General features: G+C 33.3%; 2 protein-coding genes across 2 annotated transcripts in view; both read right to left on the minus strand.

Annotated features, from left to right (window-relative positions):
- Positions 1 to 24,947, minus strand: part of LOC140445966 (uncharacterized) — a 270,222-nt gene that overhangs the window by 158,922 nt on the left and 86,353 nt on the right. The gene's annotated exons all lie outside the window — the stretch shown is intronic.
- On the minus strand, positions 11,964 to 13,803 carry LOC140446136 (uncharacterized). The gene is made up of 2 exons (XM_072538666.1): positions 13,301 to 13,803; positions 11,964 to 12,272 (listed from the first exon to the last, which is right to left on the minus strand). The coding sequence occupies exons 1-2, from the start codon at positions 13,646 to 13,648 to the stop codon at positions 11,964 to 11,966; spliced, it is 657 nt and encodes a 218-aa protein (XP_072394767.1). The 5' UTR covers positions 13,649 to 13,803.

Below are 24,947 nucleotides of genomic sequence, written 5' to 3' on the forward strand. Positions count from 1 at the left end.
GAAAAATTTTCGACCGAAGAGAACCAGTGGGAAGACGAGCCAGAGGAAGACCAAAACTTAGGTATCAAGATAACATAGAGGATGATCTAAAATCCATCGGAGTTAAAGCATGGAGAAGAGTTGCCAGAGACAGGGGCGAATGGAAGATTGTTCTGAAGAAGGCTTTGGCTCATAACGAGCTGTAATGCCACTGATGATGATGATTCTGATCTTTCTTAAGAAATTTGTATCCGGCTTCTGCTTTACGGTGGTGTAGTTCACGTTCTGTGGTAATAGTGTTACATTCCGCTTCTGTTGTTGCAATAACAAGCTTTAAATATGCCATAATATTTCTGTTTTAGCTCTTAAATAGTGGCTGGGTTGTTTCGGAAAGCTTTTTATATGTTGTTTTACCATAACCTTGTGAGCGTCCACAAAAGCATGAGGCCTGTTTCCATGTTTTTCTCTTTGATATTTGGGAGTAAAAATATTATTCTTAAATTTAGATTGCAATGTTTAAATACGGCGCAATGTAATAGAAAAAATATCTAACAAAGTTTTCTGGCAAAGTTCTTTCGTCTTTTTTTGGAATTGCTGTCGATCTTACCTCTTTTTCGACAACCCGGCTCTTTTAAAACAATGCACTTCAAAAGAGAGTGACTAATCATCATAATGTGGTTGGTAAAATACTGCATTTTTCTGTCAAGTTTAAAAGAATGGCATCCAGGATTTAAACAGGAGGTCATATTACACACCTGATCCTAAAAAGTACCATGAAAATCAGCAGTTGCTAACTATAGAGTCAATTTTTTGCAAATAACCCTTCGTTATTCTGTTTTGCAGGGAAAATCTTATTTCTCTTTAAAACATACTCTTCTCCTGTGTCTCTTAAGGTTTTTGGCTTTATATATTTCCACTCAGTTACATTTACTTTTTTTTTCCCAATTTATTAACCGTTTTCAGAGTACTAGGAGATAAAACCACGTGCGATTGGGATGCCATCGTTAATGACATAGAACGTTTTTCCTTTTTATGATAATTGTAAAAATGTACTGCTACGCCATCTAACCAGTCACGCCAAAACTGCATAGACCGTTGGATGTCCAACGGCACATAGATTATTGTTCTAACATGTAACATAAATCGTTATTCCGGTGCACGCTTCAAGGATTGAAACTTTGGTGGGTTTCGAAATAAATTTTACGTTTATCGGACAGATAAGTAACCGCAGCATAATTTGACGTGAAAAGAAGGGTACGTTTAATCCTACGAATAAATGTCTATCCTCTAGACAACTATTTGTCAGATAGGACCATATCTATCTGGAGGTGAAAAGACCGGCAGTTACCAAGATAATTTTCGGTAATTTGACTACGCATCAAGTGCGCCTGCCTATTGTAGGATTCTCAAACTTGTTTCTAGTTTTGAAAAAATGTACCTATATCATTGTATAATCGTATAAAATTTTTAATTCCTCAAAGTTTCTTTTTTGTTTCAGCTAACGAGTATGTTTAGCTTACGATTTTTTAGTTTGTAAATTTCTTGTACAGACAGTGAAGTAATACACATGCCATATCAAATAACGAGATAGAATGTTTCAAGGTCCTGTTATGAGCCTGACTTTATTCAGGTATGTACTCATTTTATTTAGGATGAGTAGATTTTGTGCCTTTTATGATCTGAAAGATAAACACACTAAACTACTCACATCTCAGTGACCGTGCTAGCTTTTCTTCGTATAATTATACAATCACAATTACACAACATTCAACATTACCAATTTCACGAACCAATTTCAAAGAAACCTAATAATGAACATTATAAATTGTAGTCCAGCGAACAAGATTTGTAGCAATTAATAATACACACTACGTTCATTGACCAGCTTGAGCAACTTACATCAAAAACGAGTAATGCGAGCCATCACTCACGAATTGTAATTAGTTAAATCAAATAACAAAATTTAGAAATTACATAAGCAGATTTGGCCATTAAATAGAAATAAGAGAAGCTTAAATGTTAACAGATATTATAATGAGCATATTTAACATATGCAATAATTGTTTTTATCGTGTTTTTTTTGTAAATCAGTAAATTCAAAGTAATTATATTGAAACTGGAAACATTACCTTGGTAGAAGTGAAAGTGAAAGGATTATCATCTCCTCAAATAAATAAGTTAAATTAGAAAAATAACCAGAAGGAGCTGTCAAAAAAAAGATGTAATTGGAGCAGAGTGGAAAAACAACCAACAATAGAACCTTCAGGACTGCTGCAGACAAAGTAAAATATGCCGTGATAATCACCAATGTTCTTAAAGGATAAGACACACGAAGAAGAAGAAGATAGTCAGTTTTCTTATATAAGGTCGAAGCATGGACCTTGGAAATATATACTATTAACCGCTTAGAGGTTTTTGAAATGTGGTTAAACACTAAAACTGTCGTGGATGGCGAACCAAACAAACGTAGCAGTTCCCAACAAAGCAGAAGCTTCTCGTCAGTTGATTGATATCAAGAAGAATAGCATATTTTAGACATTAAATTAGGAGAAAATAATATATCCTTCGACTGATTATGATATGTAAAATCACAAAAGGACGCAAAAGAATTGGTATAAAACAAGCTTGTGGTTGCAGAATATCAGAGGATAGGCCTGGCTACGGGTCAAAAAACAAGCTTTTGATAGTGTGAAAAGAGACAAAATGCTGGAAGACCTTTGTAATCTAGGTATACCTAAGAAATACATCAGCCTCATAAAAATGACATTGCAGGGTTCAAAAGCCGCAGTCAGAGTACATGGAGAACTGACTCCCTTGTTTAACATCAACATGGGAGTAAGACAGGGAGATGCCCTATCAACCATGCTATTCAACCTAGTTCTTGAGGCAGTCATCAGAAAAACCAATATAACCGGCCATATAAACACCAAATCAGTACAAATTACTACATATGCAGACGATGTAGCCATCATTAGTAGGAATAAGCCACGACTAATGGAAGTGTTCAAACAAATTGATCCTGAAGCAAGAAAAAGAGGTCTCAAAATAAACGAAGCAAAAACGAAGTATATGACAGTCAAAAGAATAACTAACAATGAAAATAATATCACAATAGACAACTATACTATCGAACGAGTGGATGCCTTTACATATCTCGGAACAGAAATCAATCAGAATAACTCCGTAAGTAGCGAAATTAATGCACGTATTTCCAGCGGGAATCGTACATACTATGCTAATAAAAGATTGATGACATCGAAATTATTAGACAAAAGAACCAAAATGACTATCTACAGAACACTGATTAGACTCGTAGTAACCTATGGATGTGAAACTTGGGTAATGACGAAAAAAGATGAAGCCCAACTCAGGACATTCGAGAGAAAAATACTGAGGAAAGTATATGGCCCGGTACAAGAGGAAGATGGCACATGAAGAATCAGGAGAAACGACGAGGTTAATGAGTTAAATGAAGGTTATGACATTGTAAGATTTGTGAAAAGTCAAAGACTGTCATGGCTGGGACATGTGCAGAGACAAAACGATGCAAAAACAACAAAGAAAATGTTACAATGGAAGCCCATAGGAAGGCGAAAAAAAGGAAGGCCCAGAACGAGATGGTTGGATGACGTGGAAGACGACCTGAAAACAATGAACATAAGACAATGGAGAAGAAAGGCACAAGAGAGATCTGAATGGAAGGACATAGCCAGACAGGCAAAGACCCATCCAGGGTTATGATGCCAAAAGAAGAAGAAGGAGAAGAAGACCTGGCTACGGAGAGTAGAACAATTGTTCAGGACAGCTTAAGAGAAAGAGACTTGCCTTGTTAATCGTGAACGTCAGTGGGACTTAATAAGGCATGTTAGAAAGAAGAAGAGATTGAAACAAAAAAACGATGTGACAGCAGACTCATTGGAAAAAAATTTTAAAGAAACATATGCAGAAAAAAGTTTATGGAAGAAATAAAACAAGTAATGGATAAATAATAATGTTAAAAATTGAACAAAAAAATCACAAAGGACAACAAAGTATTTTCAATTATTTCAATAATTGTTATACAGTTACCAAATTGCGGAACCAACAAACAAATACAATAATAATCGCCGCTTGTTTTGTCTAATTTTGTCAAAATCGTCATGATAAATTTTGAACTTTGTTTATTTATTAAAAAAGTCACTATAACTGTACAAATAACCACCACCTCCACCATATTTATGTTATATTTAGTTTAAATTTGACAAATAATTAGTAATATTAAAATAATAATAAGTATCGTTGAGGTAAAAATTAATTTAATTGAGCGAGTTCTTTGCTTTGCACGAAACAGGAAGTCGGCAGAAGAACTGTTAGAAAATTGTGGGTATTTAAGTATTTACTTACTGTTACCAGTAAAAACGTATATTTATTATGTATAATTTGTGTACAACAGTATAAAATAAGAAACATTTTGCCAAAAAAGAATTATGCGTTTTTATGCACTTTTTTATGGGTTGTATTTGATTGGTTTTGTATGTACATCATTATGTGACCAAAAGTTTACGCTTTTGTATGTTTGAATATATGAGTGGCTTCAGATCAAAGACGAACATAATTTAAAAAATAAAAATTTAATTAGTAGTGGTTTCTTATAGAATTGTTCCTGTTCTTTTCAACGGTAATAATAGTTTCCGTCCATGATGGACGCAAATACGTTATTTTCAACTTCACAGTTGAAGGTTTGTTTCAGAAACGGACTCCTGCTATGGAGGTTTATTTCAAAAATGGACATCTCCCCAACTGCCAATGAAAAGGCTGTATTGTGATCACATGACTGAGAAATCCACAATGGCCGTCATTGCTTTCAACTTGTTTGATGTTAATCGTTTTATTTGTGTTTTTTACTAGTTTAAACTGTTTTTTTTCGCGGTCCATTCATGGAGTCAAATATATTTGTCAATCCAAGGACGACGCGTAAGAGGAAGAGCGATCCCAAAAAATGGAAGAAAACATCCAGAAACGACAAAGGTAATTCTAATCATTGAACCCAATCATGTTCTTAACATTTGATTGCTATAAGAAATTGTCGATAGGTGGATGTAAGTTTTATATGTCAGAAGTTACTATATATGTTCATCCAAGTTATGAATACTTTTTAAGTGATATAATAATGTCTGATTTTAAAATATAAAGCTTGAAACTTGGTTGTGAAAACATGACCAGCTTAGTACCACTCGCTAAAATTTTTCATAAAATTGAGAGATTCCTAATGAAAATTCTGACTATTGACTTAAATGAATAGACTATTCATTGAATTAACTAAAGTTTAATTGATTCCTTCTTTTGTATGTTATTGCAGGTACTCAGCCAAAGGTCTTCCTCTGTACCGCACCTGTCATCACCGAGTTGGATACCAGTGTTAGCTTTAAACAATGCATGATGTCATGGAATTCCACAAAGAATTTTAATCCATCCCAGAAAAAAGCAAGCAAAATGCGTTCATTTTGAAATACTGTCAGGCTGGCCCATCCAACCTCAAAAGAAAGAAGCTTGAGACTATAAAGGGGAAACCCACATCCTTCAAATATTCGGTTATAAACTATGCTGGCAACAATCTCAACGTTTGCAGGGATGCTTTTCTCAAGGTGATGCAGCCTATTACTAAGCATAGAATTATAGGAGTGTTCTGAAAATTTAAGAACGGTGTATCTCATGTCCCAGTGAAAACCCGAGGCGGAAACCACAAGGAAGTTAAGTTTGCTCCGAAAAGAGAAGAAGTAAAAAGTTCATCTGTAGTTTTCAAGCTATTGAATCGCATTATTTACGACATCACTCATCACGTGTCTACCTACCATCAGACATGAATATCGCCAAAATGTAAAAAATGTTCAATTATCATCATCATAAGTGGCTCGACAATCCGTTGTGGATCTTGGCCTGCTCACAAAGAAGTCGCCACTCGTGTCGATTTCTGGCAACTTCCCTCCATCTTCTAACCCCTAGAATCTGTAGGTCTTCTTCCACATCATCAATCCATCTCATTCGTGGTCGTCCTTTGCTTCTTGTGCCCTCTGGTTTTGAAAATGTTAATCTCTTCGTGTATTCGTGATCTGACATCCTAGCAATGTGTCCAGCCCATCTAAGTCTCTGCACTTTAACGAATTTCACAATATCTGGATCGGTGTATAACTGATACAGTTCAAAGTTGTATCTTCGACGCCATAGCCTATTTTCATTTACGGCCCCAAAAATCTTGTAATTGTAATGTTCAATTATGGTAAAGAATAATCTGAGAAGGTTACTCAGGGATTTTTCAGGAAAATAATTTTGTTCAGATTTCAACATTGGATTCTCTTACCCTAGCATAGATGAATGTAGTACTTGCCTAGAATAACAAAACCTTATCCAAGTGGAAAAAACGAAGGAAGAAAAAAGTGTCTAAAAATGAAAATGGAGTTACATAAGAAACAGGCCCAAGCCTTGTTCCAACACCTGCGAGAAAAACCACAAGAATGTCTTATTTTGAGTTTTGATTGTAATAAGAACCTTGTTTTGTCAAAATTAACTGATTCAAGTGCGTAGTATTCACGACAGTTTTACTGTTATAACCTTTCAGTAGTTAAAGGATTGTCAAATGAATCCCTGAATCCCAGTACTGTCTTAATTTATACCTGGACGGAAGAAGAAGCAAAAAAATCATCCAACGTGGTTGCTTCCATTGTATTCAATGAGTTGAGATCAGCTGATCTCTCAGGATATGACTCCATTCGTTTGGTGTCTGATGGTTGCGCTGGACAAAATAAGAATATAAATATTTTAAATATGTGCTGCAAGTTTCTGGATAGCTGTGCCCCAACAAGCATACGAAAAATTGAAACTGTCTTTTCTGTAACAGGGTACTCATTCCTTCCTGCCGACAGAGTATTTGGGATGATAGAGAAAACATTAAAAAAAATCAACACAATTGTGACAAAAGAAGAATATCATGGAATTTTCAAAAAATATGGTACGATTAAGTTGATTGGAAGGGATTGGGTACCGTTGGACTGAAAACAAGAAGCGAAAAGTTTTATGAAAACAGCGGCTCAACTTCATTTTAACCTGCCGACGAATAGTTCTTCGGAAAAGTAAATTGGGAAACATCGTTGTGAAAAGAGAGATGGCTTACAACCTTGACAGTGATGCAGAGAGGAAAATTTGTAAGACCAACTGCACTATTGGACAGATCAACCCAAAAGAAATTCGTATTGTTGTAAACCTAAAAGCAGAAAAGGTTAAGGACGTAGCAAAATTGCTTGAAAAAAATTTGTTTTTTGTCTAATGCTGTTTCATTTATGGTGAAGGCACGAAAAGGTTTACAAATATTTTATTACAAAGTGATTTACTTGCCATGGTTAGCCCATGGTATTAAGAGGATTGCCGAAAAAAATAGAAGAAACGTTCCTATTGTGAATGATTTAATTTCAAGTAAAAAAAATGTTTATATGGCCACTTCCTTCACAAACACTAGTGACAAAATGGGAAGCTGGTTAGAGGCCGTATTTCGATAAGGACATTAAAAGTTTAATTTTTAAATTTTCTGATGACAATAATCTAGCAATTTCTTCTGCTCAACGAAAATTTAAAAATGAAATTGTTAAAAAACAAATAAGCGAATAGTGGAAGCACTATGCTGAAATCAAATCTCAACTGTCCTTTCTTTATTATTCAAATTGAAACATTTACACGAAAGAACTTTTATTACATATCTAAATAAATATTTTGTTGTCTTCAGATTAGATAGCATCATCAGTACTATCATAATTATCTACGGTTTCTTCTGTTTAATCATATTAAGTTACCAGAATATTTCTTCCTCTGCTATGACACGTCTTATAGCTTTTTGTCTAATTCAGTGTGGAATTTGTGATATTTTATCATTTAGTAGTTAAAGAATAGGAATTTGGTACTGTTTCTCGCGACATATCCCTTCATGTATCTTTGTCCATTTAAATTTTTAATAATTTTAAAATTCTTCGTCACGGTTTATAAAATTATATTGAGGATTGTCAACTGTGTCAAAAAAACTATGGTATTAAAAATTTCCAGACGCAGTATAAAGCAATGTACGCGAAATAGATTAATTAAACAATTAGTTGTTATATAAAATTGAAATAAGTAATATAAGTAGTGAAACCGCACAGTGGAGAATAGTATCGTATCAAAATTATTATTTTATTTTACTTTCAAAAAACTACAGCACCGCTCTCAATTTCTACATTTTCTTAACAATCTTTTTAATACCATTCATAGGTAAATAGGTATATAAAACTGTATATAGGGCCATAAAACACAAAATGCAAGTATCACGTTCGGCTAAGACATAGGTTAACGATCTATGAAACTTTCTAAAGTAATTCAGTGATTTGTTTGTTGTTTTTAACCAACTTCTTTAATAACATTATTGTTTTATTAAGATATGTATAAGATAACAAAAAGCATTAAACAATTAATAATAAATCGATTACAAATATATAATACCTTAATAACCCACATCTCTTTAATAAATAAAGGGCTGATTCCTTTTTGCCCTAGCTGTACCGAATCAATCACCTGTATACATTATCTTTTAAAATATATATATGGAATATATCAATGAAAGAAGAAAAAACAACCCTTACACCAATATGACGGATATTCTGAAATCCCATTTTACCTAAGTTCCGAAATATTTAAAAGATATTTAACTTCAAAATATTTAAAATAACGCATTATAATTACTGTATACCGTCCAAACATTGTATTGTCTTTGATGGATGGCAAGGATCAATACCAGTGAGAGCTCGAAAAATCAGGAACCTCCGCTATGTTAACGTAACTGTTTTATACATTTTTCCATTTAAGATATTGCTAAATAATTTACTATTATACACTGGAAATCAACTAAAGAAATCGACAATATTATCTTTACTAATTATACCATGCGATCTTTGCCCTAATTTCCAATTTCCTTTAGTTTCAAAACCATATCAGATCTTACAAAAAAAAAATTTCACTCGAAATCCATAGGAAATTGATTTTTCTTTTGCAACTGCACTTCCTTTGCATGCGTCGGTAACATTTTATGAATATTAATAGTACCGATACTGGTAATGCTCAACTGAATATCTTATGCAGTCGCGACATTTTTGTAATTCCGTTAAAAATATTCAAAAATATGGAATGGAAAGTTGTAAACCGTGAGGAATTTAAAAGTTGAAAGCGTGTCTCGGTTGACTAAGTCAGGCAAATCAATCTAGTTTAGTTGATTAAAATTAATCAACAAAGGACGTGTAGATAATTAAAATGTTTTTTATATATATGCATATTGGTTAATAATAGTTAACGCTTTATAATATATATATATATATATATATATATATATATATATATATATATATATATATATATATATATATATATATATATTTCAACAACATGCAGGTAAGATAAGAACAACATCGAAAAGTCAATATAAAAAAAGAAAAGACGTTATCTCTAGAAAAACGTCGCACAAGACATGAAATAGTGGAGAATAGTGGAAAATATTAAGATATAGTGGAGAATACTGACTCTTTTTAACATCAAAAAAATCCAAATTTATGAAAATTAGCAAAAACAACAATACACGGTAGGTAGAACGAGATATTAACGGTAGGCGGCCAGCAGATTGAGAGAGTAAAAAGATATACTTACTTGGGAACGATAATCACAGAAAATAACGATTATACTGCAGAAATAAGAGTCAGAATTGAAAAAGCACGTGTCAACTTCGTGAAAATGAAAAAAATTTTATGCAGCAAAGATCTGACATTGGCCCTCAGAATAAGGCTAATTAAACAGTGTACTCTACTATGGAGCTGAATCATGGACATTAAACCATTAAACCGGAATACAATAAATCAACTTAATGTGTTTGAAATGTGTACATTTGAAAGATTGTTAGGGATTCCATGGGTAGATAAAGTCACGAATACAGAAGTGTTAAGGAGAATAGGCAGAGATAGGGGAATGAAAAATGCAATAAAAGAAAGAAAATTGCAATATCTTGGACATGTGATGAGAGGAGAAAGATTCAACATCTTGAGACTCATAATTCAAGGAAAAATAGAGGGTAGGAGAAGCGTAGGAAGAAGACGCGTATCCTGGTTGAAGAACCTAAGATAGTGGTTTGGTTGCAGCTCAAGGCAATTGTTCAGAGCAGCTGCCTCGAAGGTCAGAATAGCCATGATGATTGCCAACCTTCGTCGCGAAAATGGTACTTAAAGAAAAAGACATAAAATAAACTTAAATCAAACAACGATGCTCGAAGACTTCCAACTGCATGAAAATCATGATTACAAAAAAACGTAGAAATCACATACGCAAATACCCTGACGAATTAGATCCCGCATCTCCATTTATATACAGGTATCTAATACAGGTATAGATATCTCGCCTAGGTTCCTATCCTAGCTAACCTCTACACAATCACTAAAAGAAAGCCCAAACAACTCTTATTTTTAGTTGCGATTTGGTATTTCTATCGATCTACCGCTTGACGAATATCTTCGTGAAGAAAATGTTTGACAGGCAACAGCAATCGATAGACGATTGGCGACGCCCGCTTTTAAGCCTTGCTGTGACTTCCATCCGATTGTCGTTTACGGAAATTAAACATCCAACCAAAATATCAATCAATTCCTTAGAGGCTACAAAGCCTAAAACAAGAATGTCTCTATTAATTACTAATTCTTATCTCATACTTATTTACCTCCTTTAGAAAAAGCAAGGAAAAAGGAAAGGAAAATACGAAGCAGAATTTAGGACTAATAGATCGGTTATGAAAAAGATTTATCGGTAAAGTAAATACGAACGACCCTTTATGAACATATAACCACATTATATGCAATAAAGGCGCGTCCACACTGGAGCAACATTTGGCAACTTGTAGCAATTTTATGTTGCAACAAGTTGCTAAATGTTTAATTTATTAAACTTTTGACATAAAACAAACTGTCCTCACTAGTGCAACAATGTTAATGAATGTTTGAACTTGTTGAATCACAAATTCAGTTGAGTACAACCATACTGCCCATAATGCTGTAGTTTTGTGACATGATGGAGGAAGACTTATTAACTGCTACCGCGTGCTTTCTAATTTTGTGTGGTGATTCACGAAAACGGAAGCGTAAATGTTGGGTCCGTCCAAGTTTAAAGAAAAGGGAAAAATATGGTGGAAAGGAAATATTATCGGATTTAAAGAAAGATGACGTTTTATTAGAACTTCGAACCGATGGGTGCTTCTAACATTTTTTGCGCATGAGTAGTTCAGATATGGAATTTTTGCTGCAAAAAATTGCACCAGTGATAAGAAAAGCAGATACTAACTGTAGAAAGGCTATACCTCCACAAGAACGATTAGCTGTAACATTGCGCTTTCTGGCAACTGGAGATTCCTACAGCAGCTTGATGTATTTATTTAAGATTTAGAAACAAGCTATCTCAAAGATAGTACCAGAAGTATGTGCTGCGCTAGTAAATGCAATTAAAGACCAAGTTAAGGTAAGTAAACTTTATTGTACTTTTTTATTGATAACTTTAGAAGTTTTACATGTTACTTAATTGAAATGCCTCTGCGAGAATGTTTGAGGAACCGAAAGCAGTAGAGGAGTCTGAAGAGTTTTGTATGTATGTCTCCGCTGGTGATATAGCTGGTGTGCTTATATGCGCAATACGATGAATGTGATTGTGGTCTCGTGGAAGGTTGCATTGATAAAATTGGCTCATATGTGTTAGTTGATTGTGGCATTCCATAATCATATTTACCCATACTTGCATCGAACAAAATATTACCTATAAGATGTTCTACAATATTTTGTGCGCAGGTGGTATTCAAATCCCTAATTTTACACGCCATATGTTCTCCAAATACATCGAATTTTTCTCGCTGTCGTTTATTTTGTATGTCTTGAATTATTTTATATGCCTTTTCTTTTCGAGCGTTATCATCGATTTTTCTTGTAAGTGACACGTCTAGTTTTATTAGGGTGTTTAAATTCATCAAGATTTGTGCAGTTCGGATTTTCCACGGTTTTTTTACGAGGCTCTTGAGAGGATTTGTTAGATGCCGAAGGCTTCTCACAAGCAGCGTTAGATGTTGATGGGTTTTGAGAACCATCGTTATACAAGTCTTTCATGCCTTCGTTGCCATTTTCTGCATCTTGAAATTCTTGGGTCTCATTTCCACCTTCATCATAATCTGTTACTTGTGAATCATCTAAATCCGTTTCGGAGGAAGAGTCATTAAGGTCATCCTGAAAAGAAAAATACATTGTATAAAATGTAAACACTACAAAGTAGGAAAACGCCTAATATTACAGTGATCTACATTTTTAGCATAAGTAATGATTTTTTTGTATTTCAGATGCCTAAAACTGCTCAAGAATGGGAAACAATTACTAATGGATTCAGTGTTCTTTGGAATTTTCCAAAATGTGTAGGCGTCATGGATGGCAAGCACATTGCAATACAAGCACCAAAAAACAGTGGAAGTGATTTCTTCAATTACAAAACGTTTTTTAGCATTGTTCTGTTCGGCGTAATGGATGCTAATGACCGATTTTTGTATTTTCATGTAGGCTCCCAAGGGAGAATATCTGATGGAGGAGTTTTCGAAAATACATTATTCAAAAAACTATTAACTCGCTGCAAACTCAACCTTCCAGAATATAGCTCTTTACCAGGACGTGAGAAATTAGTCCCTCACGTATTTTTAGGGGATGATGCCTTCCCATTATCATCAAATTTACTGAAACCCTACCCTGGGGCGCAGGACAAAGGGTCTCCCAAAAGGATATTTAATTACCGTCTCAGTAGAGCGAGAAGAATATCAGAAAATGTTTTTGGAATGTTATCTTCGATTTTTAGAATATTTAGAAAACCCTTACTTTTAGAACCAGAAACTGCAGAAGTTGTTGTTATGGCTTGCATTTACTTGCATAATTTTTTAAGGAATAGTTCAAGATCTAAAAATTCCTACAATCCCCCAGGTACATATGACGGTGAAGATAAAGATACAGGACGTGTTTTAGAAGGATCGTGGAGAAAAGAAACTCAGAGTAATACATTTACTTCATACAAGAAAGTTGCACGAAATGCATCAACTGAAGCAAAAGATATTAGGCAAGAGTTTGCAGATTTTTTCGTTACACCTTTGGGGATGGTGCCGTGGCAGAATAATTATTGAATTATAATTCATGTATAAATTGAAATTGCCTATTTATTTGTTTGGATAATTAATAACAGAAAAGTTAATATCTAAAAACATTGTGTGTTTACTTACCACGTTCTCAGCTTCACTTTCCTTGCATGGGCGGACTTTGTTTTTGTCTCGAAGAAATACTAATGCATCGTAGGCAAACCACTTGGAATGAAACTGAGCGCCTGCTCCAGATTTTTTCATGCTGCGATATTTTTTTTGCTCTCTATAAAACTGAGCCACCAAATTACGGATTTTTCTTTTTGCCTCTTCCTGAGATGAGCACCCTACAGCTGAACAAACTGCATTCCATGCATCATTTTTTGATTCTCTGCATTTATATTTAACATTTTTAGGATTCCAAATACATGGATGTTGTCTATAATTGTCAATTAAATTTAAACAATTCTCCGAAGTCCACTTAAACGCCATCACTAAATATAGACGCGGCGGTCTGTCTACTGTCTAGTCACTCAATTTGCAACAGGTCTCAACTCGCAACAATCCGTCCACATCGAAGCAATGTTGACAAATGTTTCACTTTGTTTCATATTATCCTTTGATCTTTACCGCTAGAAACGGATTTATACAACATACTACAACTTGTGTTGAATCGCAACACCAACTTTATGCAACGCAACACAACATATTCCAACAAATATAAACATTTTATGTTGTAACAAGTTTTTGTTGTATTATGTTAAAAAATGTTGCTCCAGTGTAGACGCGTCTTAACACGTTGCCAAAAATCGAATGGTTGCTAACAATAAAAATTTTGGGTTAAATAAGATGGGGCTATACAAGAATTACTAGAATGATATTGAAGTCAGTTTGAATCATCTGTACCAAATTCTCTTCTTTTAATAATATAATGTATGTATATATATAGTATAATAAGTGGAAGAAACTAATTGCTTTGATTGCTAAGGTATCGAACGCTAGAATCCAATCGATTTTCTTTATCGATGAATAAAAAAATCTTTTTTTATCTACATACTTTTTTTCTACACCACTGCATAGAGGAAACCAAAAGAAGAAAGAAGCAATTATTACCCAGGAAGATTTCACTACATAAATATGACTAGATGATGGTAATGATGATGTCAGAAAAATGATACAGCCATAACAGATGATTGAATCAGACTATGGTCGATTTGTGTTGCACGCCGAAGCCGACCTGGTCAACCTACATTTCACAATGATTGTTGGTTATTACAAAACGAACGTGATTATGGTGATTAGTCTTTGATATTTTCAATAAAGCTTTCCATTGTAGAATTAAGCGAATAAATGCGTACTATTTCAACGTTACCGAGTGAAAAACGTGGCGCAGGAAGCGTAAAACTACTTTTACCACAATTATTTGTTTATTTTTTCGGTAAGACACCACATAATTTAGTTAAGACACTGTAATTTTGTTATATCACTTACAGTAATTTAGTTATCTTGATCAACTTTGTGGTAAAATGAAAGGGATCAAGATTTATATAGAATCTGCTTAGGAAATTGAAAAAAAAAAGAAAGTTTAAACCATCACCAACCAACAAAAAGAAACGAAAGCCTTGTTAAATCTAAATACTTAACAAATCATTGTAAAGTTAATAAATTCCTAATAGCAATAACAATAATATACTGTTAATATCAGCATGTGGCTAGTTTGTATATTGATTGAATAAGAATTTAACTAGATATTGTATAAAATCAAGAACAAAAATCAACAAGTAAGTAGTGTTTTATTGTTTTATTTGCCATGTGAATTGTGGAGTATCCCACATGGGTTTTTTTAATATATTGGGCATTACATTTTTAATTATTAAAATATGTTAGGTATTATATCGTAATAACCAAACTTTGCTTGATCCCATTCAACATCAAATAAACAAAACGTGAATAAACATTCATCAAAACCTCTTTTGCGACTCTGCAGAGTCAGCAGAAAATATATGTCAAACATTTCAGTTATAATGTAGTATTACTTTTATCAATAAAGAAAGGGAAAGTACTATTGTTATTTATTACAAAGTAAAACATGGTTTGGCCGAGTGAAAGTCCAATCATGGTGATCCTGCCTTAAGAATAAGAATCTTGTGTTCCGCACGAGAAAAAGAAGATCAACAGAAAAACAACTGAAATCGGGAGATAAAAGGACAAACTATCCATCTCTGAAATACTTGGTATTGCAGCCTTCGTATAAGCCGTGATCTTCGATATATGGTTGCTGCTAAGGCGATGGAAGAAACAACTGAGATGCCACATACACCAGGAGATCTATAAGTCAACTGAGCTGATTAAATGAATAATGAAAAGCCAGAATGAAGACCCAGGGTCTTTATGATACAGTTTAACACAATTTATTAAACTTTTATTATTAAATTTTCATACAATTTACGTTTGCCATATTTACTAGACCAATCCTAACTACATTTTTTTAAATCTCTCTCTTAAAACAAAAAACAAAATAGGTACATCAATGGCAGGCAACCGTATATACGTATTTCAGACTTTTGGTCATCTTCAGTATGGTGCAGCCTAGTTAGAAAAACAGCATGTTAATTTGGGAAAGGATCACCACAGGAGCAATGCGAACAATGCTTGGCATTAGAGTTAGAAGACCCTGATGGTTTTCACGGCAACAAAACAACTAACAATAACCATGGAGAGAGCTACAACTACCTGAGGAAAGAAATGTCAAACGTTAAAACCTTTAAAACAAATATAAAAGGTTAATGCGAGTGAATAATAAAAGTAAAATGTAATGGCGTGTCTCGAAAAACAGGAAAACAAAAAACAAAATAGGTATATCGATGGAGGGCAAATTTCGTATTACGTAATTGTTCATATATATATATATATATATATATATATATATATATATATATATATATATATATATGCACAATTATTTTGATTGCTTTTTATTTCATGAAATTCACAAATTTTGGTAGGATTTTTAACAGTTATATTTTTACTCCATATAAGTTTAATGACGGCTATTACATAGGAATTTTACGAAAAACCCTGTAGAATGAAGATAAAATAAAGTAATCGCCGATAAATGGTTTGAAAGACTCAGAAGCTTCACAGAATAATTTAAAGTACTGTATGCAATAAATATCGGAGAATGCTTAAGATCCCGTGGACTGACCGAGTCACAAATGAGGAGGTCCTCAAAAGAATGAATAAGAATCGAGAAGTACTGACCATCATCAAAGTTACAGTTCTTCGGACATATTATGCGAAACGAATCCAGATATGCTCCCCTTCAAGGCATCCTGCAAGAAAAAATATTTGGAAAACCAGGTCCAGGAAGAAGAAGAACATCTTGGTTAAAGAACCTCAGAATCTGGATCAATACAACATCTGTGCAGCTTTTCCGCATTGCTGCAAATAAGATAAAGATTGTCATGATGATCGCCAACATTCGTAACGGAGAGGCTCATCAAGAAGAAGAAAAATGCAATATACAGTTAAAGCGTGGCAAAGAGACAAAAGACAAACTTTATAGAAGAAAAAATCTTGTTAAATTACATTATAAACTAAAAATTTTTCCCTTTGTCAATTTATTTAAACATATCGTATATAAATTGATATACATCATCAATTTTTTATTTATAAAAGTAAGAATGTAAGACAGAGGTATAGAGAAAATTTAGTTTTGTACTTTTATTACTATAAAGATCTGATGAGTTAATGCATTCACATTTGAAACGTGTTCCTTTAAAATTATAAAATAGCACTCACTACCTTTCCTATCTTTAAGTTTCAACTGATCGATAATCCGTTTACATGTGTATTGCCTTAATATCGAAATTGTCAAAGCAATCTTAAAATTCACCGGTTCAAAGGTTATACGCCTATTTTATTTTGTGGGTTACAAGGTTAAAATACGTGGTTCACGACACTCTCTTATTTATGGAATTGTTGTATTCTTTTATTGATCATTTCACATAAAGAAGACAACATTTTTCACATTCATAAAAAGAAAACTATACAGAATTACCAATAAAAACGTAGTTAAGTATATAATTCCATTGCTTCTTAATTAGTTGCTAAATAGTGTAATGATAAATAAAATAAGTCAAAGACATAGGATACCAAATAATCAAATCAATTTTCAAGTAGAAAAATGACCAAGTAGACTTGGTCTGTAATAATACAAATGCTTACATAGAGAAGAAGTAGGTTAAAGCATATAAGAAACTATAGATGTTGCTAAACTTAATGAGAACAATTCCTAGAAGAAGATTTCTTTAGATTAGGATATTTAGGTTCGCTTAGTATTTAAAGCTTATGCTGTATTCTGTTTTTAACCCATCTTAACTTTGTTTGGCAAGTTTGATGAAATCTACCAAAAGAAGGAGTTTAGAGTGATACAAATCTTAAAAGTAAAATCAAGTACCTTGGTATATTAGACTGAAGACTTACTTGTAATCGACAGATAAAACAAGTAAAAAAGAGAGCGGCACTACACGTCTTCTTCTTCATGTGCCGAGCTCGATTATCGAGCGTTGGCTATCAAATTGGCTATAGTAATTTTGTTGACGGCAGCTCGGAAAAAAGATGCAGAGGATCTGTTAAACCAATATCTCAGGTTTCTAAGCCATAACGTTCTTCTTCGACCTGGCCCTCTTGCGATTTTTAACTGTTTTGACGACTTCCGTAACTTTTCCCATCCGATGCAAAACAACTTCGTTACGAACTCTATCCACCCAACTTATTCGTAACATTCTCCGATACATCCAGATTTCAAAGGCTTCCAGTTTCTTAAGAAATGTATCCGTCAAAGTCCAACCTTCGACACCATACAAAAGAGATAATACATAACATCTCACTAATCTAATTTTCAGACTTAAAGTAATATTGTTTCCACGTAACAGTTTCTTCATCTTAAAGAATGCAGTTCTGGCCTTCTCTATCCGTATTCTAATTTCTTTGCTCATGTTCCAGTTCTCATTTAGATTACAACCAAGGTAAGTGATACTGTTAGTTCTCTCCAGTTGTTCACCATAAGCTGTTACCACTTCCGGTTGTATTGGCGTTTTACTGATGACCATCACCTTTGTCTTTGCGGTGTTTAGCTTAAGGCCATATTCATCACACGTTGTGGTAATCCTATTAATTAGATGTTGAAGTTCTTCGTAATTGCTTGCAATTAACACTGTGTCATCCGCATATCTCAAATTATTAATATTGACGCCATTCATTTTTATACCACATTGAACATTATCCACTGCTTTATTGAAAACGAACTCAGAATAGATAAATAGTAGCGGGGACAAAATGCAGCCCTGACTTACTCCTCTTCGTATTTGAAGCTCTTCAGAAGTGTCCCGGCCAATCCTGATGTTTGCACGTTGATACCAGTAAAGATTTTTAATAATGCGTAGGTCTTTATCATAAATACCTACCTGCTGAAGAATGGCTATCATTTCAGTATGTTTTACTCGATCAATGGCCTTCTCAAAGTCAATAAAACACATATAAACTGAATGTCCGACATCTCTGCATCTCTGTACCATAACCTGAATACTAAATAGTGCTTCTCTTGTTTCAAGGTTATTGCGGAATCCAAACTGTGTGTCACCAAGTTGTTGTTCTAGTTTTTGGTACATCCTAGAGTGCAAAATTCGTAGAAATATCTTTAAAACATGGCTCATCAAGCTGATGGTTCGGTAGTCACTACATCTTTTTGTATTTGTTTTTTTAGGTATCGCCACAAAAGTCGACAGCCGCCAATCCGTTGGTTTGGTATACAGCCAGTTTCATAAATTTTATTAAACAGGTAAAGGAGAGATATTTTACCTGAACTTTCGAAGAGCTTACACTACACAGATGGGTCTAAAATTGTAGAAAGGTCGGATGTAATAATATTCAGTAGTAGGAAAAATGTAAACATTACTATTCCACTAGGAACTAGGAGAATATAACTCTGTATTTCATACAAAGATGCCATCTTGCATTTTGCAGAATAAATTGACATGAGGGCTGTCGAACTAAAGCGGATCAAAATTATCACGGATAAATACATTTGTTTCCAACATTTTTATGATTTCGTTTTTCGGGTACTTCTGGGACCACTTACTTATATAGCGTTTTTTTTTATTTTTACGAATAAATATATAGTGCATTTATTCTAAATCCGCTCCTGAGTTGGTTACTCGAGATTTTATAATCCAATTTAACAGTTACACTCCACAATTATTTCATTATACGGTATTTGGGAGTTACACTGAAATTCTGACACCTTGAATTCAAACAGACGATATTTGTTTGTTTTATCAATTATTCCATTTTTAGGTTAGTAGCGTAAAAAGTTAAAAGGTTTTACACGACATTGGTTTTTTTTTGGTGAAGATTTTTTGTGTCTAACCTATCAAATGGGGTTCAGTTGCCTAATTGGTATGTTTGAAATTGATTTACAGTACGCCCGGGATAGCACTAGACGTGAGTTGCGCGCAAACAAGAGGAGGGATGCAGAATTCATTTGTTGCTTAAATTACATGGTTGGCACGATCCCTAAAAATATTGACTGATTTATTTCTATGTTAAGAAACGTTGTTTACATAAATAATTGTTTTTTAAAATAATGATTTTATAACAAGTTGCATCTAATTATTTAAAATTTTTAAATTCTAAATCGATATTTAACAATAAGGTAATATAAATCCTTTGTACTGTAGAAATAATGTAAACAAGCTATTTTTGTATTAATTTGGAAATAAATCAAATCATCATGGCTGTGGTCAATGTCGATGTCTGAGTCTGAGAATATATCTTCGCTATAAAAATCTTCACCGAAATGATTAATACATAATTCTATGACATTATCATATAATGGCTCCTTTGAAATAAAATCATCCTTAATAACTTTCACTTTATTTGCAATTTTTCTTACTCTTCTACGAAAAATATTACAAAGAACTCACAACTTTTGAAAAAAATTAAAAGTAAAATCTACATTTTGTGTTCTAACATAATTTTTAAGTGCTGCCCAAACAAGCTCTATAGGCATTATCCTCTTAAATAGATATTTGATAATTATATAGGTTCATTGTCCAACACGATCATACTGATAGAAGGTAGATTACTTAACAATTTTTCTTGTATCCACTTTTAGTAGTTGACAAAATTAATATTATCATGGTAATCACTCGATTTTGTTTGGGACTTTATGGGAATCTCATATGAGAATCACCGACGAAACCTGCTTCGTTTCCTACATCCAGAATATTTAACTGTTGATCCTTGATGACGGGTTTTAAGTCCACTGTTTGGTCCATCAGTCCAACTATTACTGCGATTATAGCTTAAAAGTAAATATCGGTTCTCGATCAACTAAGCGCTCAGGCTATGTGCACGTCTATTCGTATTCTGGTTCACCTGTACAACTAAGCAACTTCATATTGTTTGTTGTATATTTCCCGTAACCTTAACGACTGTGGGTTAATTTTGAACTTTTTCTCGGATTCTTTTAAATCCAAAATTTTCTGTTTTCTATAGTATATTCTTTGTAATATTTTGTGGTTCTCTTTTTAAATCTTCTAATTGATTTTAAGTGTTACAGACCGTGGATTCCATTGCCTTGGTCCTTGTCGTACTGCAAATTCAACAAATATAATTTACAAGTAAATGTCTCTTTGACGAGTATTAATAATAACGTATGTTAAGTTTTGGCACAAAATTCATTTGTTGTAATATTAAGAAAAACAAAATAATATCAAGCTAACTTTGGAAACAAACGTTTGTTTAGTTTATTTACTCTCAGTTGAGATTTATTTATTTTGAAGTTTTCGCTTTAAGATGTATAAATTAGAGATAAGAAAAAGTACCTACAAGTTGGTTAAGCATGTACCCAAAGCTGAAATCTGCCGAATATTCCAGAATGAAAACATTTCACCCAGAACCATTTATAAAACAATAGGGGAGTATGGGCAGCGAATATTATGTCTGCATCAACCAAAAAGTAGAAGACCACGTGCATTTATTACACAGAGGTTGGAGAGATTGGTGAAACGAGCAAAAAACCAGGTTGAAATGTCAACGAGGAAACTGGCTCGTCAATACAGATCTTTTAATAGTTCGATATCGTTAAAATTGAGGAGGAATGGTCTTAAATATTGAAAGCGATGTATACTCTCAAGCGCAACTCCTTCGTGTACCAAGATGCTGTCGTCAACTAAGGCGGGTACACTTTGTTAATGAAAAAATGATTATTTTAAATGATGAAAAGTATTTCATTTTAAGAAATTCTGTAATGAAGGAAAACGATGACAATGTTAGTTACAAACATAAAGCAAAATTTGCAGATAAAATCCTTGTCTGGTACGCAATTTCTAACAGGGGTGTATCCCGACCTTTTGAGGGAAGAGTGAGGGGAAAACTTTGAATCGTCAGAACTATATTGATAACTGCCTTTCTAAACTGCTTCGGTTTGTCCACGAACATCACGCTAATGACGATACAATGGTAGCTGGAAGGTTAGAAACGTTCATCATGGAGGCTGGAAAGCGAAGATGATTAATTAAGATGGCGAATTTACGATAATCTGAGAGACATTGATCTGTTTACCTTATGAGAAATTTCGTCGAGGACAGCATGATCAGAATCACTTTGCCACTTGCATACCAAATGGCACATCCATATAATTCGATAGTATAGCTTAATTAAATATTGAGTTAGAATTGTAAGATAACTAGTTTTAATGTGTTTAAATCAATTTCTTCAATAAAAAAGCCGATAAATATTTTGTGCTAAAACTTTTAGGATATACGTTATGTGGATAGTCAAACACCTTTGAATCGTCGCCATAAGAAACTACTTTTGACTGCCATTTACAAGTTGAGTTTGATTGGTACAGCAAAAACAGAATAAAGCATAGTTTTGGTCTCTCAAGAACATCAGCGGCTACTAAATGTAGAGTACTGTAGTAATCTTTCTCTGAAAATCACACTGGATGTTGATGGATCTTTAATAATTAGTAGGATTTTTATTATTTTCTTTTTTATGTATTGGTATTAAAATGCTTTTAATGCTAAAAGTACCTCTCTGATTTTAATTATCCTTTCCCTACTGTATATTAAGAGTTCATTTGGTATGCCAGCAAGAGCTAAAGTTTTTCTGTTTTTTAATTTACATAGACTATCGCTGATTTCTTTTTTTTGTGATTTCCATGTTGTCATCATTATCACTTCCCACTTCGTCTGCTTCTGTTATATCAAATATCCATTACTCTGTTTCTGTTATTTAATTTGTTTTATTAATGGGTTTACATTTAAGGATTTTCCAAACTTTCTTTAGGCTCTATACAGTTCGTGTTTTATGTCTTCGGTAAATCCTATCCAATGGTATTTTTATTTTTATTTTTGAGTTAATGTTACTTTTTTTTGTATTGCATCTCCAATAATTACTATTTTTCTTTATTTCTCTGTATTCTGTTTATTTCATATTGGAGACTATTATTTCACCTTCTGACTTGCTTATGTAACAAAATTTTTATCTTCTTTCCTTAATTGGTTTTATGGGTCGTATTAATTCCTCCACTTTCCATTTGTTTTATTTCTACAAAATCTCTTTATGATTGTTAGTTTGATAAGTTGTTCTTTTCGCTGTAAATGAGTTAATAATTTTAGTATTTTGATGTTGAAGGAACCATCACAATTCCGTATATAATTTTTTTATCGAGGTCCATTTTTTTCCATGACATAACTTAATAAATTTAAAAAAATCTTTCAATTGACATTGACAATTCATATTTAAATTAATTTGTGACACCCATTTTTCTTTCAACTTGGCTTCGGCACATGCTCGTGGTCTTGCAAAGTATTACTTAAGATTACAGTGACATCTGAGGTAACTGAATACATCCCTATCTCACTCCACGTTCCATTAGTCATTTTGCACTTGTATAATTATTTCTCGTGTACCAACCGTATTTTTTTGAGAAATATAAATTTTAACACTTTGAAACATTCTTATTAAATATGATAGACGTGCTACGGTTGTTTCGTAGTCTTTTATTAAATATACAAAATAACTCACGGCTACTGAACCTTTACCTTGTAAGAAAATATCAGAAGTAGAATTTCTGGCCGGGTGATCTTGTAACAAAACTGTAAATTACTGACAAGATAATACGATAAAAACTGAAGCGCTCCTTAGAATTCTTGTAAAATTACTTAATAAAGAAAATATACCAGGGGAATACATAATATTTTCTTAAAAAGAAACATAAAACATTTTTAGCGCCATGGAAAAAAATCGTAATTTGAAACAATGGAATAACTCATTTATATGCTGTGTTAGTAGTTTAGTCACCACGCTCAGTTACCTGATAGATATAAATTGCCGTTTATAACGTAGTTAGTTTCGTACATGTGTGAAAGTGGGTGACCAGAGGCAGTATTCAATTTCGGAACGCATGGTTTCAAGAGAAATATCACAGACTTACCGACAGTGTTGGTCGAAAAGCTGCAAGTGGTCATTTGTCATAGACCAGGGCCCAAAAACATTCATTCAGGTAGTGGCTCAACAAATAGATTTGTCATATTGCTCATGTCAATTTGCTTTAAAAAGACAGCTGATAGCAATGGATTAGGAAAAAAGAGTAGACTTTTTCAATGGTTTAATAATAATCTAATTAATTAAGATATCTCTAAATAAAGTCTTTTTTAAAATGAAGTTTGATGGTATCTCTCTGGATATATTGAGTCACAGAATATAAGATGTGGGTCCTCTAACAGATATCTTTTTATTTTTGTTAAAGAACCATTACATTCCCAAAATTTGATATTTTTATTGAAAGGAAAATAATAATATTTATAGAAGGGAAAGATTATAAAGTAGTTTAGACATATAAGAAGAGTCAGTGACAGTAGACGAGTAGATAAAATAAGACAATGAAGCTTAATACGTTTACTGCCACTTTGGTCCTATAGGACAAACACTGATGCTTCCTCAGCAGGTCACGTTGGTCCAAAGGGCCAACATTTATTTTGCCTTACCAGGCTGTGGTGGTCCCACGTAGTCAACATATTTTTTAATAGCTGCGTGGCTGTTGGTGCATATTTATCTATGCGCGACTGCAGAAAGGATCCAGCAAGGTCTAGAAGTTATTTTCCGCATATACAATTTCTTAGAGTTTTCTATAATGGGAAACAAATCTTATTTTATTTAATTGTTATAGTTATAAGTTTATTAAAACAAGGTATGCACAAAAATAGCTCGTTCGCACAACTTTTACAAAAGATTTTTAGTTTTGTTCATTGCATATTGGCGTCCATGTTGTTCACTGTTTATTTTGTAACAGGTTTTTGCACATCTATTTTTACATCAAATTGTAATAAACTTCAGACCTGAGTGGGTATAGAAAGAAAGAATTTCAGGATCAAGTATGTTTACCTTACAAACTGGCGCTCAGGTGTTCCAAAGGACACAACGGCAAGATTTTTGATGTGCTTATAAAAATCTAGTATGAGGTATATAAGGATAAAGATAAATTGATTGAAACGTACCAACGGAAATAGACAAAATTTGGAATGAAAAGAAAGAGAATATTAAAGGGACAAGGAAAACTCTAAGGAACCTAGATGTTAAGGGAATTATTTATGAGAAACATAAGAAAATAGTTTTAACTTTTTCTAAACAATTTATATAACCAAAGAACAATCATAAACATATACAATCATACATTTACCTTGTATGATCGCTATACATTCCTGTCAGAACCATCTTA

This window comes from Diabrotica undecimpunctata, chromosome 7 (genome assembly GCF_040954645.1).
Source record: "Diabrotica undecimpunctata isolate CICGRU chromosome 7, icDiaUnde3, whole genome shotgun sequence".
Lineage (NCBI taxonomy): Eukaryota > Metazoa > Arthropoda > Insecta > Coleoptera > Chrysomelidae > Diabrotica > Diabrotica undecimpunctata.

What these genes read in the sequence shown, in the direction of transcription:
- LOC140446136 (XM_072538666.1), bottom strand. Translation starts at nt 13,648, where the DNA reads ATGGCGTTTAAGTGGACTTCGGAGAATTGTTTAAATTTAATTGACAAT. An exon ending in AAAGTGAAGCTGAGAACGTG is followed by an intron (nt 12,273 to 13,300) that starts GTAAGTAAACAC and finishes TTTTCTTTTCAG; the next exon opens with GATGACCTTAATGACTCTTC.